General features: G+C 42.1%; 1 protein-coding gene across 1 annotated transcript in view; it reads left to right on the top strand.

Annotated features, from left to right (window-relative positions):
- SEC63 (SEC63 homolog, protein translocation regulator) overlaps positions 1-9,237 on the top strand; it is a 118,382-nt gene extending 109,145 nt beyond the window's left edge. Inside the window, exons 19-21 of the mRNA XM_008164915.4 lie at positions 3,331-3,429; positions 5,124-5,228; positions 8,116-9,237. Coding sequence (XP_008163137.1) covers positions 3,331-3,429; positions 5,124-5,228; positions 8,116-8,259 — 348 coding nt within the window. The 3' untranslated portion in view covers positions 8,260-9,237. The remainder of the gene's footprint in view (positions 1-3,330; positions 3,430-5,123; positions 5,229-8,115) is intronic.
- The last annotated feature ends 11,214 nt before the right edge of the window (positions 9,238-20,451 follow it).

The following is a 20,451-nucleotide window of genomic DNA, read 5'->3' as shown; positions in this document are numbered from 1 at the left end:
GAACATTGGCATACTTGATCCCTTGAGGTACACATGCACCTCTCCTCATATCACAGTTACAAGTCTTCCAACTCCAACTAATCTATCCACCATTCAGTGCACCTATATCTAACACATACGCATCCAAAGAAGTGGGCTGTAGTCCACGAAAGCTTATGCTCTAATAAATTTGTTAGTCTCTAAGGTGCCACAAGTACTCCTGTTCTTTTTCCATCTAACACAGTGAATGTAGCTGGAGTGTGTCCAGATAAATGCTGCAAATCAAATCTGAAGTTTAGTGCAAACAATGACACCTCATAGTCCTTCATGTGCTACTTATGGCACTACCTTTACTGAACAATTCCCAGTTGTTATTGCCAGCTCAAGGGGAAGAGTTCAGGTTACATTGTGGGGGATGGCATATATTTTAACTCTGTATTTCCTGGTTTTCAGAGGTTTGAGCGTGACTGAACACAACATTCTAAAAGGTCATGAGTCAGCACTGAGCAAACTTAACTCTGCTTTAACAAACTTCTTAGGCAGCTAATTAATTTTGTTTGCCAGGGCTGTATCTTCAGTTTATACATATTCCTAAATAAATAAATCTCTTCTGTTCCCTCAATCATAGATCCAAGAACTGCACAGATTGTGGCTTTGACATTTTTAGTTAGAATTATGCCCCAGTATTCCAGCTCCATGAACATACTGGTTCCCTGGCATGCCTGCACTTGTACCCATCTGTTAAAAGGCATTTTGCCCACTGCATAGTAGCCTGCCAGGTTCAAGTAGGCATACACTGTCGAGTCCAACCAATAATCAGTTTGGAAAGAATCGGAAGGTGACACCTCTCCTGCAAGATTATCCCTCTGTGACAAACAATACCAAATTAGGATTGCATGTTTAATTACAAGGAGTTGTATCTGTTGACCCCTGTGAAAGTTATGAATGGCTTCTGATTTTTTTTTCCTGTTACCATAATTGTCAAAAATTGTTTTTAACACCAACTTTGTGGCATAATCCATGCCCTAACAACTGTATCTATTGCTCAACTGTATGTTAGAATGTAAGGGAAAGAGGTACAACATGTAAAAGGTCAGGATGGTAATTGGCCAACTCCATAAATATTTGAACACAGTATTACAATGCAATACTTAAAATATTCATTGGAGCAGAGATTGGAATCCAACTCTTGCTGCTCACAGGTGAGTGCCCTAAGCCTATAGAGTCATTCTCGCTCTTTCTGGACCATTGTATATAAAGTATTTCCTACAAGGTAGAGCAGCTTCAACAGGAGTTACTGAGAATGAGCCATCCCTAGAATACCCCATATCTCAGTGGTTAGGGTACTGTCCTGGGAGGTGGGAGACCCAAGTTCAAGTCCCTGTTCCGCATCAAATAGAGTGGGCATTTGAACCTGGGAGTTCTGCATCCCAGAAGAGCTTTCTAACCACTGGGCCCTTGGTCATAAGGGGGGACCTCCCCCCTCTTCTATGTTTTGTGAATGGTGCTGAAGTCCCTTGTCAATCTAAGCTGAAAAATCAAAACATTTCATTTAATAAATGTCAAAATGAACTATTTTGACGTTTCCTGACTTTTTTTCTCGACTGAAAACAACTAATCAAAATTGACACAAATTCTCAAAATATTTTGGTTGACCCAAATCTGCATTTGTCAATGAAGAATTTTGGCTGAAAATTTTTGCCCATCTCTACTGTGTTTCTCATAATTCATAGTGCGTACTTGGCTCGCGCTTTAGTTATCCATTGCTGCATAGCTGCCACTGACTCTCATACACTTAAATGCAAATTTCTTCTGCATAGGATCCTTCTTCCCTATTGAAAATTATTTAAAAATAGTAATCTGATCTTGAATTTTAATTATTAAAATTAAAAATCAATCTGTCCTCAATATCCACATGTGACAACATGCACATAGGAAACATAATAAAAAATTAGTATTTTTTAAACTTCTAGCAACAATCTAAACCTTTAAAAATCAGTTTATGCATAAGTTCCTGCATGTCCTGTCTTCAGTGACTGGCCCATTAAACACACAAAGCTGTGCTACTATCGAGTGGAAATGCAGGCGCTTTCCCACTGATTGATATACTATAAAAATGGAAAATTAATATGTCAAGTTAATTTCACATTCCCCTCACCTTGAGCTGATCAATGCAAAATAGATTTTGTGCTAATCAGCCTTGGTGTTCAGTAGTGTGATAGGAATACAGGATTTCTATTGGTGGTAGTAATTAGATTCTGCTATTTATTCCATGTGTGTGTATTAGTGGGATTTCTGTGATTTACTAGTCTTAAATTAGTCACTTTAAAAAGTAAAAGATGATAACTTGTAATGACTGTAATTTTGTAAGTTAAATTGCAATTTAATTAATTGATTACTGTGCAATCCTGTAGGCTTCTGAAATATTTGCAAGCAAAAAATGTAGGTAAAATACTAGTTGGGGTTGAAAGGATTTCAGTGAAGTCCAGACATCATTTCACATTCTACACATCATTAATAAAAAATGTCTCCCACCTATGGAGGTAGTCAAGTGTTGCTAGAGGTTCCAAGCCTAAGCCCTGCCCTTCAGCGTGGACCACCAGAAAAGTTCCTTCAAAGCTGTAGAAACACTCCAGCAACCATTTATTAGCATTGAAACAACTTTCATGTAACGTATTAATTAACCATAAGGCAACTATATGTCTAAGTCTCCCTCTAGAGAGAGATTTCAATTTGTTGCGTATTGTATTGCGACTGTTTACCAGACCACCAGCCTGAGTTGAATGAGGAAAAAAGTTGCTTACAGAAACTGGCATTCTGGTTTCTCCCAACCATTTTGTTTTATAACCTAAACAAAGACTATATGCCTTCCCCTCTGTTTTCTCCAGTATAGTCCCTCGAGTGGGCTGCGTATGCTCCATGTTTACACTGCAGCGGCATAGCTATGGTGCTGCAGCTGTGCCTCTGTAGCACCAAAGAGTAGACGCTTCCTGCATCAATGGAAGGGGTTTTTCCATCGATGTAGTTAATCCATCTCTCCAAGTGATGGTGGCTAGGTTGCCAGAGGCATTCTTATCTACCCTAGAGGTTAAGTCAGCCTAACTGTGACACTCAGGGTGTGAAACTTTTAATAGCTCTGAGCGATGTAACTAGGTCAATGTAATTTTTAAGTGTAGACCAGGCATCAGTAACCGCTTCCTCTTCAATGTGCAGTATGTACTGTAAGTTTTTAACTCTTACAAGGTAGTTTATTCTTAATTTATTACAGTGCAGATATAAATATATTGTGGTATACCAGGCCTTATAAAATGTTACCTCTACTTTCTAGTCTTTCATATTGTTTTTTAACAGGAAAAACAAGAATGGTGGTGGCTGTATATTGCAGATCGGAAGGATCAGACATTAGTATCTATGCCATATCATGTGTGTACACTAAAAGATAGAGAAGAGGTAACGTATTTGTAGATTTGAGTATCAAACACTTAATTTTAAATATTTATAAAATACTTTGAAGTGATTTACATTCAATATTAGTATAATTACATAGCATATTCTGAACTGTAATGCTGTGTTTCCATAATCTTTTTTTCTTAGGTAGAGAGAGACTAGATATAGTTTGTCTTCATCTGACTGATAAAAGTAGAACAGGATCTTATATTACTGTAAAACTTCGTGGAGGGGAATAACTTTTGAGCAGTTTTATTCTGGCTTCTTCTCTTTCCAAAACTGAGGTTGAAAAAGGAGAGTTTGGCAAGAAGGAACTGTGATTGATTCTGGCATGAAAAGTTGATGGCCAGCAGGATTCATGTGCATAGATAGCTTTTGAATAAAACTGTTTAACCGTAGGACAGCTAATATTGATAACTTCTCTGTAAAACAGAAATTTAGTGAATTAATAACCTCAGCAGGTGGTGTTGGATGTTGATATTCCAGAATGTTATATTATTATTATACTTCTGTAGAAAAATTAAAAGTCGGAATATTCTTCTTGGAAGGCTATAGTGTTATAAAATAGAACTGTTACATGAAAAGAATCATGTAAGACAAATTACTTACTTTCATCTGGGTGGTTTTTGATATCACACAGCATGGGGGGCGGTTTAGTATGTTAGGGCTGACCTGATTTCCAAGGTCAGAAAAGGGCATGTGAATGTTCTGTTACTTTGTTATACTACATGGGTTAATCTAGCAATGATTTAAGTCATTATAAAGTAGTTCTGAAAATGCTGTTTTGCTTTTTTTTATTGCTTACATCAGTTCATCCTACAGATTTCACAGAACTTTGTTTTTTCAACTAGATTTTATTTATTATTGGAAATAAAACTTAGATGAGATTTTTTCAGGTTTGTTTGCCCATACTACCAAAGGCAAAGCTAGATAGTAAGTGCAAAAATCATCCAAGTTAAGCAGTTATATGCAGTTCAGCTCCCCCTGTGTTTACTTTTACCTTTTTTGTTTTTCTGGGACTTCTGAGCAAATTCCCACTGCCACAGAAATATCTACTTGTCGTTGCAATTATTGATAGTTGCTTTTTAGTTGTTAAAAGTAGAATTGTAAAATTTCTTTCATCACTTGAAATTGCATTAATTCCTCCCTATTAACATCCTATTGAACGTTTAATCCTTTCACGCTGCATACAAGAAATAAGTGCTGCATTTTTACTTAACTATATTGCTAATTAAACTGCAGTATGATATAGCAATAGTGATAAGGTACATGAAATACTTTCCACAGACTAGCTATTAATGTCTAATTTTACTATCCTTTTTTATCTTCAGAAGTACAAAATAACTTTTTTTCTAAAACTTTAAAAAAAAATTTAGGGTCATTTTTCCAGGACAACAAATAGTAAAAATGTGATGTAGTGGTAAAATTAATCCTTTGCTCCAGCTATTGTGCTTAGATATCCCCTCTCTTTGGTACCTATTTGTGGCTATTAGCACGTATCTCATACATGTATTTTACTATGCTGTGGCTTGCGGACAAAGTAGCACCCTTAAGTAACTTAACTAAAAATTAATCACTATTATTTTGTGATGTGTACTGCATGTCAAAGTACAGAAGCCAATTATAAGTTGTTCACACACATCCTTTGAAGGTCTGCTCAGAATAAAAAAACATGTGGAATTAATTGTGTTTTCTAGGTAGAACTGAAGTTTCCTGCACCAGGCAAACCTGGAAACTACCAGTACACGGTTTATTTAAGATCGGATTCGTTTATGGGTTTGGACCAGGTTAAACCATTGAAGGTGATATTTTAACACTAGTAGATTTCTTGCTGTAAACCACCTAGTACTGATGTTAATGTGTACATAGCCAGGCAGAAGTGAGGCAGCATGAAAACACGGTCTTTCAGGTTTAGATTCAACAGTTCTAAGACTTAAGATTTCAAATCTGAACAATCCTTTAGTGTAAATTACTTGCCTGATATAGGAATGCTAATATAGACTCTCTTTCACATTTAAAACAACATTATGAATCACACTCAGTTTTTTCAGGAAATACCAGGCATGTGGTCACAAACAGCAATTTCATTTTATTAAAAAGAACAAGGAGTACTTGTGGCACCTTAGAGACTAACAAATTTATTTGTGCATAAGCTTTCGTGGGCTAAAAAACCCACTTCATCAGATGCATGCAGTGGAAACCACAGTAGGAAGATATATATCTACACAGAGAACATGGAAAAAATGGGTGTTGCCATACCAACTCTAACGAGACTAATCAATTAAGGTGGGCTGTTATCTGCAGGAAAAAAAAACTTTTGTAGTGATAATCAGGATGGACCATTTCAAACAGTTGGCAAGAAGGTGTGAGTAACAGCAGAGGAAAAATTAGCATTGGGAAATAGTTTTTCCTTTGTGTAATGACCCATCCACTCCCAGTCTTTATTCAAGCCTAATTTAATGGTGTCCAATTTGCAAATTAATTCCAGTTCTGCAGTTTCTTGTTGGAGTGTGTGTTTGAAGTTTTTTGTTGGAGAGTTGCAACTTTTAGGTCTGTAATTGAGTAACCAGGGAGGTTGAAGTGTTCTCCGACTGGTTTTTGAATGTTGTAATTCTTGACGTCTGATTTGTGTCCATTTATTCTTTTGCATAGAGACTGTCCAGTTTGGCCAATATACATGGCAGAGGGGCATTGTTGGCACACGATGGCATATATCACATTGGTAGATGTGCAGGTGAACGAGCCTCTGATAGTGTGACTGATGTGATTAGGTCCTGTGATGGTGTCCCTTGAATAGATATGTGGACAGAGTTGGCAACGGGCTTTGTTGCAAGGATAGGTTCCTGGGTTCGTTGTTTTTGTTGTGTGGTGTGTGGTTGCTGGTGAGTATTTGCTTCAGGTTGGGGGGCTGTCTGTAAGCGAGGACTGGCCTGTCTCCCAAGATCTGTGAGAGTGAGGGATCGTCCTTCAGAATGGGTTGTAGATCCTTGATGATGCGCTGGAGAGGTTTTAGTTGAGGGCTGAAGGTGACGGCTAGTGGCATTCTGTTACTTTCTTTGTTGGGCCTGTCCTGGAGTAGGTGACTTCTGGGTACTCTTCTGGCTATGTCAATCTGTTTCTTCACTTCAGCAGGTGGGTATTGTAGTTTTAAGAATGCTTGATAGAGATCTTGTAGGTGTTTGTCTCTGTCTGAGGGATTGGAGCAAATGCAGTTGTATCTTAGAGCTTGGATGTAGACAATGGATCGTGTGATGTTGTCTGGATGAAAGCTGGAGGCATGTAGGTAAATATAGCAGTCAGTAGGTTTCCGGTATGGGGTGGTGTTTATGTGACCATCGCTTATTAGCACTGTAGTGTTCAGGAAGTGGATTTCTTGTGTGGCTTGATCCAGGCTAAGGTTAATGGTGGGATGGAAATTGTTGAAATCATAGTGGAATTCCTCAAGGGCTTCTTTTCCATGGATCCAGATGATGAAGAGGTCATCAATGTAGCGCAAGTAGAGTAGGGGCGTAAGGGGACGAGAGCTGAGGAAGCGTTGTTCTAAGTCAGCCATAAAAATGTTGGTGCCATGCGGGTACCCATAGCAGTGCCGCTGACTTGAAGGTATACATTGTCCCCAAATGTGAAATAGTTGTAGGTGAGGACAAAGTCACAAAGTTCAGCCACCAGGTTTGCCGTGACATTATTGGGGATACTGTTCATGTTGGCTTGTAGTCCATCTTTGTGTGGAATGTTGGTGTAGAGCAGTGGTTCTTAAACTTTTGTACTGGTGACCCCTTTCACATCGCAAGCCTCTGAGTGCAACCCCCCTAATAAATTAAAAACACTTTTTTATATATTTAACACCATAAAAAGTGCTGGAGGCAAAGCAGGGTTTGGGATGGAGGCTGACAGCTCGCAACCCCCCAGGTAATAACCTCATGACCCCCTGAGGGGTCCCGACCCCCAGTTTGAGAACCCCTGATGTAGAGAGCTTCTACATCCATAGTGGCCAGGATGGTGTTTTCTGGAAGATCACCGTTCCCCTACTGTTACTCACACCTTCTTGTCAGCTGTTTGAAATGGGCCATCCTGATTATCACTATAAAATTTTTTTTTTCTCCTGCTAACAGTCCACCTTAATTGATTAGTCCCATTAGAGTTGGTATGGCAACACCCATTTTTTCATGCTGTGTGTGTGTGTGTGTGTGTGTGTGTGTGTATATATATATATATGTGTATGTATGTAGGTATATATAAAATTTTTTCCACTGCATGTATCTGATGAAGTGGATTTTAGCCCACAAAAACTTATGCCCAAATAAATTTGTTAGTTTCTAAGGTGCCACAAGTACTCCTCATTCTTTTTGCTGATACAGACTAACACGGCTACCACCCTGAAACCTGTTCATTTTATTAGTCACCCAGTGTCAGATAAGTTTGTATATGTATTTAAATATACAGGTGTGCTTTTGTCATTGGGGATTTCCCCACAATTCAGATAGTAAAGAATACTCTTTTTCAAAATGTAGACACACAAAATCAATGAGAAATTCTAACACACTGCACTCCCCAAAACCAACTTGTTTACAATTTTATGTGGTATAAGAAGCAGACAATCATTTTTCATGCTTTTCTGATTGAATGAGACACAACAAATACCAATCACCTTTTTTCTTCTTTCTCTCTCTGCCCAACTACTCTGTGCAGCTGGAAGTTCATGAAGCTAAACCAGTGCCAGAAAATCATCCACAATGGGATACAGCAATAGAGGGTGATGAGGATCAGGAAGACAGCGAGGGCTTTGAAGATAGCTTTGAGGAAGAAGAGGAGGAGGAAGAGGATGATGATTAAACAGTACTATTAATTAACTACAACATTTGCACACACTGCAAACTTTTGGTCTGACTGTGGAACTGTACAATAAACAAGAAACACAGTGCAAAAGCATTGAGAAGCCTGAGTTTAGTTTCTCTTTACCAAATGTGAGTGCATTATGTAACTTCTCAGTGAAGGTCAAACAAATGTTATGATTGGTACAACGTGGAAGATGCTTATGGCTTGCTACAGCCATTAAATGCAGGATGGTGCATTTATTTCAATTGAAAATAAAATCTTTTTTATTATAAATGTCCAAAAGCGTGGGCTATGTATTGTCTGATCAATTTAGGGTCCAATAAAATAAAAGGTACTGTTAGCTAGGAGCAATCTTTAAATCAATTTTTCTGCATTAGGAATTTATTTTGGAAAATGTTTAGGTATGATTTACATCTCAAGTCTCTGTTGATTGAAACTACATCTGCTCAAGTTTCAATCTTTGTAAATTCTGTGATACTTATTTGATATTTTGCAGTGATACAGCTCAAATCAGAGCTTTAAATTTTCTGTTTTTCTTATCTTGGTCATCACAAGTTGGCATCATACCTCTGGGCACATTTCATGTAGTCTTGGGGGCTGCCTTTTAGGACTCTACTGCCTTTTCTTCATTGCCCAGAATTATCATGCAGATTATGAACACTTCTTGACAAGGTCATAAGATGTTATTAAATTAATGGCTTAAAACATTTTTAAGCCTGTACTTCAGCAGATCAGTGCAGGATCTGATTCTTTTGATAAACTATGTCTAAAAATGAGTGTGGAACCATACGTTACACAAAGTTGGTAGCTTATATGTAATACCTTTTGTAAAAGGTTCACTCTGAAAGTTGAAATACATTCTTAATTCTTATCTACCTGACACTGTCGGAAAACTTTTAAGGAAAAAATAGTGTGCAAAGGAGGCATGTTTTGTATCAGTTTTGAATTCCTAACAATAAACTGGACAAAATTTGATGACTCTTTGCATTTGTAATAGTGTGCATCCCTTTCTTTTTTATCCCTGCCACAGGGCTGAATGGGGTCAGTAATATGGAAACACACTCTTTATTTTCCAAGCAAATATTTACTTAAGGTGTGGGGCATCCTACATGGCTGCTAAGGTAGCAGGTATTTCTGCGCAGCTCAAGCAAAGTGCTTCTAGGTTTCCCACCCCAATATAACCAGTAAAGGTACTCCGTATAAATATGATTACAAATGTCAATCATGTAAAAAGAGATGTATTTCCATTACTAAGTGTTGAAGAACTACAAGACTGCAGTACCATAATACAGATTGTGACAAATACAAGTTTGTCCTACAGGGAAATTTCCACCCTACGGAAGCCACCCAAAGGCCAAAATAGCTGCTCGCTAATTTGTGATCTGGTTTATTAACAAGGGTTGTTATTTTAAATGCAAATTTACATTGATATATTCTTTGTAAAATTTAAAAATCCTAAATGTGAATATAGTATCTCTTCTGGAGTATAGCACTTCATGAAGAAAAACAGTCATTTGCTTATGTAGCAGTAGCAGTGAGGTAGCTGCTTAACAGATAAGTATGAAGATTGGACTCCTGCGTGAAAGCCTGTTTCAGTTTAAATGGCTTGTCACCTTTTAACACCAGTGGTGGGCATTCCTTTGTACTTTGTAGTTTGTATGGTTTGGGATTAATTTTATTGTCTACTGCATTATGCAAATAGGTGATGCAATAATTCTTTCCCAGAGAATTCCAGTAATTTGAACTGTGAAACAGACATTCCACTGTTGAAAGAAATGGGAGGAGAGGAATCAGACCTACCATATCAAATAAGCAAAATTAAAAATGTTAAACTTTAATTTAGTTATGTTAACTGCACCTGGAAAAACAATTTACTGTAACTTTTCATTGTGCTTAAAATGCAGGAGGTGGTTTGGAGAATCTGGGATAGGTGATATATTCCTTTATGCTAATATTTAGGCACTTAATTTCCTGACATTGGGAACTACGAGGTGCTTAGCACTTCTGAAAATCACTTCCCTACTTTTAAAAAACTTGAGTTTATCTTCCAAGGCCTAACACACAGAGAAGAAAAGTTTGCATTAAGAGAAAATAAATAATTAAACTCTGATCCAACCACCAAGCATATTTACTTAAAGTTGATAATATGGAAGCATTAGGAGTACTTGGAAAATTAGAACCTACAAATCAGGTTGAATTCTGTATTTATAAAAGAAAAGTCAAATACCTAAAACTGTCTTTGAGTAAAAGATTGGTCTAAATGTATCTACGTTGAATGAAGATAACTTGATAACTAATGCCAAGAAAACAAGCAATGGTCAAAATGGTCACTTCACAGTGTGAAGCAGAAATACAGATATTTTAGGAGATGATAGATTTGGAATATGTTGCCAAATAGATTATCTAGACTCAATAAGTTTTTCAGGCAACTGCAGAAAAATGACACCAGGAAGAAGCATAAAATAGCATTTGAGCAGTTAAAAACACTGATCACCAATCCATGTTTTTATAAAAAACACTATTCTATCAGTTGCATTGTCACTAGTTGATCCATCTAAAGCAATGTGGGCCTGATACCATGCTCACTGACGTAGAAAGACACCTCTGTTGTTTTCAATTGGTTTTGAATCAAGCCATGTGTGCATTTTTAGTGAAATGCCAAAAAAGGTACAAAAGCTACACCCAAATTTGATACGGGCAATAAATAACCTTTTGTCTAAACACGGTAACAAGTGCCATCCTTTATAAAATTGTACAGGAGTGAGAAGTGGTTGGAAGCGTGTGTTCATTGTAACATGCACCTTGCTGGTGCATTAGAGGCAGTAGGCATGAAATTCATTTCATCCTCATAAACCGTGACTCAATGGACTTTATGCAGTTGAAGAACAAGGGGTTGGAGAAGTGGAATCCCTCTGCTGCTACAATCAACCTGGTACTAGGATGCTTTAGGTTATTCCTATGTCACTTGTACAATTACTTACTGCATACAAGGAAACACGGATCTTCTGGCCCCTCCCGTGGGCTGGCACAGACACACCTTTATCTCCCTCCTGCACACAGGAATTGCAGATCTCCTCCCACCTTGTAGGGTTGTTCCACTGGCAGCCTTCCTGGGCATCTCCACTGGAGGATGAAGCAGTGAACAACTTGCACTGGCACTTTGCACTAGGGTGTATTTCACCATGGAATATCACAGCATTCAGTGACCAAATACAATCAAAATGAGTTCTTTGAGTGCTTGCTTATGTAGATTCCATTCTAGATGTGCAAGTGCCCACGTGCGCGGTCGTTGGAGATTTTTGCCTTAGTGGTATCCGTAGGGCTGGCTGTGGCGCCCCCTTGAGTGCCATGCTCATGGGTCAGTATATCAGGCACCGACCACCGTATGCCCTCTCAGTTCCTTCTTACCCCCGGTGGTGGTTAGTCGGAGTGCCTTTTCTTGCATAGCAAGGGCTAATGGTTTCATCTCTGACTTTGAGCCTTAGGGCCTTGTAAATAGTTTGTTTATGGTAGTTAGTGTAAAGTAGTTAAGTGTAATTACAAGTTAGAGTCCCAGCAGGGATTTCACTGGTCTCCAGGATTTAAGCCCTGTATGGACTGTAACAGGCTTATGCCTGTAAGTGACCCCCACAGCAGCTGTCTCAATGCTTGGGGGAATCACATGTGAAGGATAAGTGTCATATTTGTAAAAATTTTCAACCCAGGATTCAGCCTGCAAATGAATATCCCGCTCTCTTCATGAACCTCATAAACCGTGACTCAATGGACTTTATGCAGTTGAAGAACAAGGGGTTGGAGAAGTGGAATCCCCCTGCTGCTACAATCAACCTGGTACTAGGATGCTTTAGGTTATTCCTATGTCACTTGTACAATTACTTACTGCAAGGGTGGGATGCCCTTTATCCAGCATCCGAGCCATCCCACCAAGACTTGCCTAGTACCTCGGCCTTGGTGCGCAGCGTATCCCTGGCACTGGACTCTGCCCGGCATCATTCCCTGTCGCCAGTGCCCAAAAAGAAAACAAAGAAGCACGGCTCCCCAGCACCAAGCAAGAAGGGCCATGGGACTTCGAGCAAAGGATCCATTTGGGCCGCCTGGTCACTCCAGAGCCATGTATATGTGCCTCCCCAGTTGGGGCCCATAGCCCCTTAAAGGATCCACCACTGACTCCCGGGAGTAGTAGGGGACCCAAACTCTTGACGGCATCAACACCTTCCCAAGCTCCCCCCGTGCCAAGAGAGCAGAGGCTTCTGCCCACGCTGCCGGCACCGCAGGAACGAGGGCAAGCCAGCCGCTAAGACCCCTCAGGGGCCAGTGGAGCGCTGCCATCCCCTGAGACAAGCACTCTCCATCTCTCCGCCACAGATCTCCGGAGTTGCAGCCCAGATCCTCTGTTACCAGAGTTGCGATCGCAGTCCCCGCCGTCTCGATGCAGATTGCCTAAGGGGAGGTGCCGGTCCCCATACTACCAGCACTGTTCTCCCTCCCACCAGTTGTCCTCTCGGTGCAGATCTCGGTCGCCTGCACCGTGGGAGCGCTCCTGGTCACGACTGTGGTCCCCCCTAGCCCGGGCACTTGTCCCCTCGATACTGGCACCAATCTCACTCCAGGCACCGCCTCCGGCAGCGATGGTCAGCAGGCAGATGCAGGCATCGACAGCCCCACCGTGGTCACTGGAAGGGGATTCCTTCAGCACGGAAGGGCGATTCAGCCCCTCGCCCAGACTCCACCGCCATGATTGGGCTCCCAAGGCCACGTCGACATCAATGGTGTTGCCTTGGCCACACGGTCAGTGGCCAGCACAGTAGCCTTATTGGAACGTGTGGGGTGTGCTGGTCATGATGATGCGCCCTTTGCACTGCTCATCCACCGCTGCCTCGGAGACACAGTTGACGGCACTGGGCTCAGTGTATGAGTTGCGCTCGGAGGTCGGGGTAGAGGAGACTGTACCCATCCCTAAACCTCCCTCCCCCATGGGGGACGATGCCCCGGGGCCTCCCCAGGTGGTACAGTCGTAGTCTTCATCCCCAGACAAGGCAGTTGCGGGATCCTCGAGGGTCAGCCCACCGGACAATGTTAAAGAACACCAGGCCCTGCTTTGATGAGTGGCTGAGAACTTGGGCCTAGAGGTGGAGGAGATGGCCGAGCAGGCAGACACCTTGTTCAGTGTCCACTCAGCCTCTACCCCGGCATGTGTTGCACTAACCGTGCATGACAGGGTACTGAAAATTGCCAAGGCAAACCCCATTGTCCATCCCCTCCACCTCCAAAAGGGCTGAAAAAAGTACTTTGTCCTGGCCAAAGGATTCAAGTACCTTTATACCCACCCACCTCTGGGCTCGCTGCTTGGCTCTGTGACCAACGAAAAAGACACACAGGGGCACACCAGCTCAACTCTCAAAAATAAAGAGGCCAAAAGATTGGACCATTTGTAGAGAAAAATTTATTCCACATCCAGCCTGTAATTCTGGGTGGCGAACCATCAGGCCTCTTGGGCAGATACAATTTTAATTTATGGGACTCCCGCCATAAGTTCTCCTGCAGTGTTTGGCCCAAGAATTCAGCACCCAGGTAGAGGAAAGCACCACGGCGGTTAGGTGCTCCCTCCAAATGGCATGGGACTCGGCAGCCAGGGTGGTCGCGTCGGCAGTGGTTATGAGGTGCAGCTCCTGGCTTCAGACCGCCGGCCTTTCCCAAGAGCTGCAGACTTCGATCCAGGACCTCCCATTCAATGGGAACGGTCTCTTCTCCGAACAGATGGATGCGAGGTTGCGTGGGTTGAAGGACACTTGGGCCACCGTTCACACGCTGGGCATGCTGCAGTCTGCATGGAAGCCGTTCTGGCCACTCCTGTTGCCAAGGACTTGGCAGCTTCGTCAGGGGTCTGCAAGGTGAAGGGATAGAGACAAGAGTGTTAGTAATCGCTGCCCTTCCTCCTCCTGCACAGCCTGGCATGGCGAAGCATCCCGGGGCCCAGAAGCGCCCATTTTGAAGGTGCGCTCGAGAGCAATGTCCCAGTCAATTTCCCAAATGCACCTTGTTCTTTCCTTGACTGTCCTTGTCCCTACCTTTCAGCCTGGTTGTGGGTCACCTCGGACTGCTGGGTGCTGGACATAGTATCTCAGGGCTATACCCTGCAATTTTTGGCTGCCCCTCCTTCTCACCCCCCCTTCCTCTTCAGGGACCCTTCTCACGAGCAACTCCTTGTCCAAGGGGTCAAGAACCTCTTTCACTTGGGGGTGGTGGAGGAGGTCCCTCGGGACATGAAGGGAAAATAGTTCTATTCCTGCAACTTCCTAATCCTGAAAGCAAAGGGGGGCCTCAGACCCATTCTGGATCTGCATCGCCTCAACAAGTCTCTCAGAAAGTTGAAGTTTCTCATGGTCTCCCCGGATCCGGGAGACTGGTACACCGCCTTTGACTTTAAAGTACGCTTATTTCCATATTCCCTGGTCACAGATGCTTCCTCTATTTCATAGTGTGCGGGTGCCATTTTCAATTCACGGCACTGCCCTTTGGCCTCTCATCGGTTGCAAGGGAGCTCACAAAATGTATGGCGCCAGTGGCTGCTTATCTGAGATGCCAAAGGGTCCAGGTCTTCCCGTATCTCAACGACTGGCTCATCAAGGACAGGCCTCGGGAGCAAGTGCAGAGGAGTCTCGATCTGGTGCATTCCACCAGCTGCGACCTGGGCCTGTTAATAAACAAGAAAAAATCCACCTTAACGCCGGTCCAGGGAATAGAGTTCATCGGGGCAGTTCTCAGCTTCATGCAAGCCAGAGCCTTCCTTCCAGAGGTGCGTTTTCAGGCCATGTCGGACCTGATCTCCCATGTGAAGAACCATCCACTTGCCACGGTTCATACCTGCCTGCAGTTTTTGGGCCGCATGCACGCATGTGGTCTGTCATGCCGGGCTTCATCTCCGGCCTCTGCGAGCATGGCTGGCATTGGTCTACATCCCTAACAGGTAGTCAGGGTGCCAGACCACGTCAGATCATCTCTGGATTGGTGAATGGACCCCAGGTCAGTGTAGGAGGGGGTCCCTTTTGTGACCCCATCCCCATTGCTGACCCTGGTCTCCGATGCTTCAGACCTAGGCTGCAGAGATCACCTGGGCAAGCTTGAGCACCCAGGGCCGCTGGTTGCGGGATGATTTGTCTCTCCATATTATTGTCAGGGAGCTCAGTGGTTCGCCTGGCCTACCAGGCATTCTTGCTCCACCTGAAGGCCAAAGGTGGTGCAGATCCTGACGGACAATACCGCCACAATGTATTACAACAGGCTGGGCAGTGCCAGATCTTTGGCCCTTTGTCAAGAAGCTCTCCGCCTTTGGGATTTTTTGTGTGCTGTATGCCATTCATCTGATAGCCACGCACCTGACTGGAACCAGGAACGTCCTGGCAGATCACCTCAGCAGGACTTTCTCCTCTTGCCACAAGTGGCTGCTTCATCCAAAGGAGGTCAGCATAATCTCCCAGAGATGGGGAACTCCCCAGGTGGACCTGTTTATGTCCAGGCTGAAAAGAAAATGCTACATGTTCTGTTCAATCCGGGGAATGACAGGAACTCCCTGTCAGACGCCTTTTTCTTTCCATGGTCGGGAGTGCTGATGTATGCTTTCCCGCCAGTGCCGTTGATTCGCAGGGTCCTTGTGAAGATAAAGCAAGACAGGGTGAGAGTTCTCCTAATAGCCCCCGCGTGGCATCACCAGCACTGGTTTGGCACATTGCTGAGCCTTTCGGTAGCCGCACAGCTGCAGCTGCCCCTGTGGCTGGATCTGCTGTCATAGAGCCACGGCACCCTTTTGCATCCGAACCTGGCGGTGCTGCACTTGACAGCTTGTCTTGGCCCAGGTCCAGCAGGTCTTGCTGGGTAGCAGGAAACCCTCCACCAGAGCGACTTCCCTGGCCAAATGGAAAATGTTCATGTGCTGGGCCTCAAACTCCAAGGTTTGCCCCTGTCATCGAGCAAGGTCCACCTGGCTGCTATCTCAGTTTTCCATCCTCCATTCCAAGGCAGGTCAGTCTTCGCTCAGGACATGACAGCACGGTTTTTGAAAGGTCTGGAGCGTCTCTACCAGCACATGCAGGATCCTCTTTCTCCCCTATCCCCCAGGACCTGAATATCGTGCTGTCAAGGCTCATGGAGCTTCCCTTTGAGCCTCTGGCTTCCTGCTCTCTCCTGGAATGTCTCATTCCTGGTCGCGATAACGTCTGCCTGCAGGGTGTCTGAGATCAGGACGCTTACTTCAGAGCTGTCCTGTAGTATCTTCTACAACAATAAGGTCCAGCTGCAACTGCACCCAGCATTTCTGCCCCAGGTAGTTTCCTAGTTTCATACGGGCCAGGACATATACTTGCCCGACTTTTTTCCAAAGCCTCATGCGTATGATGATGAGTGCAGGCTACACAGATAGAACAAAGCGGTTCTGTAAGTTGTTCATTGAGGTCGCAGATAGGAAGAAATGTTGCCTGGTGTCTGCTCAGAGCATTTCATCCTGGATCACGGCCTGCATCTGCTACTGACATGAGCTGGCGAAAGGGACTCCGCCGGTGATCGTGACGGCACACTTGACATGGGCAGAAGCGTCGTCAGCGGCCTTCCTGGCACAGGTACCTATTTGTAGAGCCGCTACCTGGTCATCTGTCCACACATTTGCATCTCATTATGCGCTGACCCAACAAGCTCGAGACGATGCTGGCTTTGGCAGAGCAGTGCTGCAAGATCATGAACTCCGAGCCCACCTCCATTGATACTGCTTGAGAGTCACTTACAATAGAATGAGCAAGCACTCAAAGAAGAAAAAAAATGTCCATTCCATTAGTCGCCCTCCTGCTCTCTTTCGGAGTTGTTGGCAAGAAGGAACTGAGAGGGCGTGGGCCGGCAGTGCCTGCTATCTTGACGCATGAGTGCAGCACTCAAGGGGGCACCACAGCTGGCCCTGCGGATTCTGCTAAGGCAAAAATCTCCAACCACGCACGTGGGCGTGTGCACACCTGGAATGGAATGGATATGAGCCACACATCTCAAAGAACAACAGTTATGAAAAAGGTGGGTATCCGTGTTTTCCCCTGGTTAGGACTAAATTGCCAATTGGAGTACAACATTGGGTCTTGTCCTCAATGTACACACGAATCCCCATGTAATAGTGGTAAAGTATGTATAGGAATAAGGAGGAATCAGATTGCCCTTTATATTGAAATGTCTTTGTTTCAGTGCTAAACGTTTAAAAATCTGATTGATAGGAACACTATAATAACTGGCATTTTCTTAGCGTCTCCCCTGCGACAGGGTTGTGCCTGTTTCATAGCAATTAAAAATCTACATCATAATAAAAATAAAACTTTAAAATGTACAAATTCATTAAAACAGAAAAACAAAATCCTAAATTGAACAATACCTTTTCCTGTTTTTAAAAGCTACTTAATGTAGTTCCTGATCTGACTCCAGCAGGGGGAGACAGGTGCATACATTTCTTTAGGGAAAAGAATTTTCCTCTGATCAAGAGGATACCTACAAAATTTTTAATTCTCAGGGGGTTCTTTTCCTTTTGGGTGCAGGATGGTGTTACATGTGCACTTACCTTCTTTCAAATTATGCTTTTAAAAAATTCACTTCATCTTTAGGTTGTGGCAAAGTAACTGAAAGTGCTAATTAAATGATCCTCAGAACTGATCAGTTGTTTGAATCCTAATTCTAGTTGCTGTTCTAAATAATAGAATCCTAGCAGGCTAACTTTGTTTTAAAAACCATCCACCTTTCAAACATAGGATGGGGAACTGCATAAAAAGGGTAATTGTAAAACATAAATCTGTAGTTATAAATGTCAAACACACAAAGTACATATTTGAATTCAGTATTGAATTATTTTGAGGAATGGCAGAAGTATGTTATGATGAAACATTCTTGGTGATGTAAGCAATTAATTGTGGGTATTCCCATAGCTCTAAAAACTGCAGACCGTACCATTTTCACAGCTTCCTGGTGGCCATTCTGTGTCCTGGTACAACTAAATATTATTGAAGTCTAGGCCATTTTAAACTTAGTAACCAGAGATTTAGTGTTTAAAAAATATTTAGGGATCTGTCACCTAAAAGCTAATTATAAATTTCTGCTGTAGAAGGGAGACTGTTTTAGAGCAGACCTCAAAAGGCAGGACTCCTGAGTTTTGTTTCTTCCTACCTCTCCCACAGACTCACTATGGTCTTTGAACAAGTGCATCACTTTGCATTTATTTTCTAGCATTAATGCATTAAATAGTGGTAATATTTACTGAACTTACAAGTGTTTGAGGTTTAGCTAATGTAGATCCTCCAATGGAACACATTAGATATATAAAGATTTTTGTATTTCTAAACTGATGACTGTACCTTTTGAAGCCATGAAGTGTAATGTACCTGGAGTGTCTATTTGGTGACTGTCTACATCTTTGGAGGAAGGTAGACTGTTCAGTTTTTAATTTATATAAAGCTGTATTAATCTTAAAAATATTGTTAGATTTAAAATTCTAGGATAACTAATAGGGGCTTGACAGGGACTGTGATGGAGAAAATCTTCCTTTTTATTAAAATACATTACGTTATGATTCAGCAAAGCACTTAAGCATTTGCTTAACTTTTAAGCACTTGCTTAAATTCATCCCTATTCAGCAAAGAATTTAAGCACATACTTAATTGCTTTTGCTGAGTTGGGGACTTAATAAATATGGAGAGTAAGTAGAAAAGAGTTATTATGCAAGATAGGTACAATGTTTACATACTTATGTTAACATTGAACTTGAGTGTAGATTAATTACAAATACAGTACACTATATATTGATATACATGGCTTGCACTTCCCTTCCTCCACTTTCTTGTGTAAACCCCTTTGAAGCCACTACCTTAAACACACAGAGACTTCACTTAAATAGTTTGAAATAATCTGCTGCTAAAATAACTGGAATTCTAGCATTCAGTTAAATGCTTAAATAAGTTAATTTTAATTAAATTATGTATATTTGACTTTGCAATAATGAAATTAATATAAAATGTAATTGACATGATTGGACTCAAAGCTGGTATAGAACCCTGCTTTTTCTCAGAAAGTTATGCCCACTGAAGTGAGGTAGAATTTACTTTTTTAAGCAATGTGTGAAATAAGTGATCATTTTAACTGTTTTACTTAGTCTGGCCTTTTTGCCGTTACTAAAAATGAAATGGAAAAATAAACTTTCGCACCTGCCATGTAAATGTAATGGAACAAAGGGTGTTCCACAGAACGTTATGGGCAATACTTTCATCTTTAATTTCATTTAAAATAATGAATCTGTTTGCTTTCTCTGAAAGCAAGGGAGCTGACTTCCTGGGAGAATCAGACACATCACAGAATGTTGGCATACGTTCCCATCCACATTTTGGGGAGTCCTGCATGCAGAATGGCTGCAGGATCATGTCCTTACATTTAATTAAAGGGAGTTCTTGGTTGAGTCTTACATGTCTGCAACTTTTGTTTTTTTTCAAGCTGACACTTTATCCCGATTCTTCTATCGAACACAGGCAGGCAGATTTGTACACCAATATAGAGTTCTGTTAAAGAGTTCTGCACTCTACACAGAAGCAAGTAACTGTCCACATGGAGCAGGATCTGAATCTGCATAACATTTTGCACTAGGAAAGGCTGTAGAATGAGCATTTTACAAAATGTAATGGCTTTGGTGTTCTTGAGCCTTATGGCTCATTGATAGATTTAACTGTTTTTAGAAGAGCTATTTGGCCAAATTCACCACTGGTACAAGCACATGCATGTCCAGTGAAATCAACACCACCATATACTGACTGTGAATTTGGCCTATGGACTTTGTGTAATGTGGATGATCAGTCAGTGAGAAGTATTTATGAATACAGGCTCCAATTTTGTGTGTGTGTGCGGTGCATGCGACTACAGTACAAAGGAGCCAGCTTAAGATAGATACACTATTGACAGCTAAAGTTTCAAGAGCTGTTAACAGTATTCGCAAACTTAAATGTTTGGAGATTTCCATTCCTGTACATTCTGAGGTCACTATCGTTACGTTTTATTTATGTTACGAGCCCTTGAACGCTTGGAGGAGAAATCTCTTTAATTATAAAGGAGCAATAGACCTGGCAATATAATAGGTTCTTCCCAAACCACCTGGAAGTTTGAGGGGGCTGATCATAAAGTGGGGGAGAG

Source organism: Chrysemys picta, chromosome 3 (assembly GCF_011386835.1).
Source record: "Chrysemys picta bellii isolate R12L10 chromosome 3, ASM1138683v2, whole genome shotgun sequence".
Lineage (NCBI taxonomy): Eukaryota > Metazoa > Chordata > Testudines > Emydidae > Chrysemys > Chrysemys picta.
The sequence above is the reverse complement of the archived record's forward strand: the minus strand, read 5'-3'. Positions and strand labels throughout refer to the sequence as shown.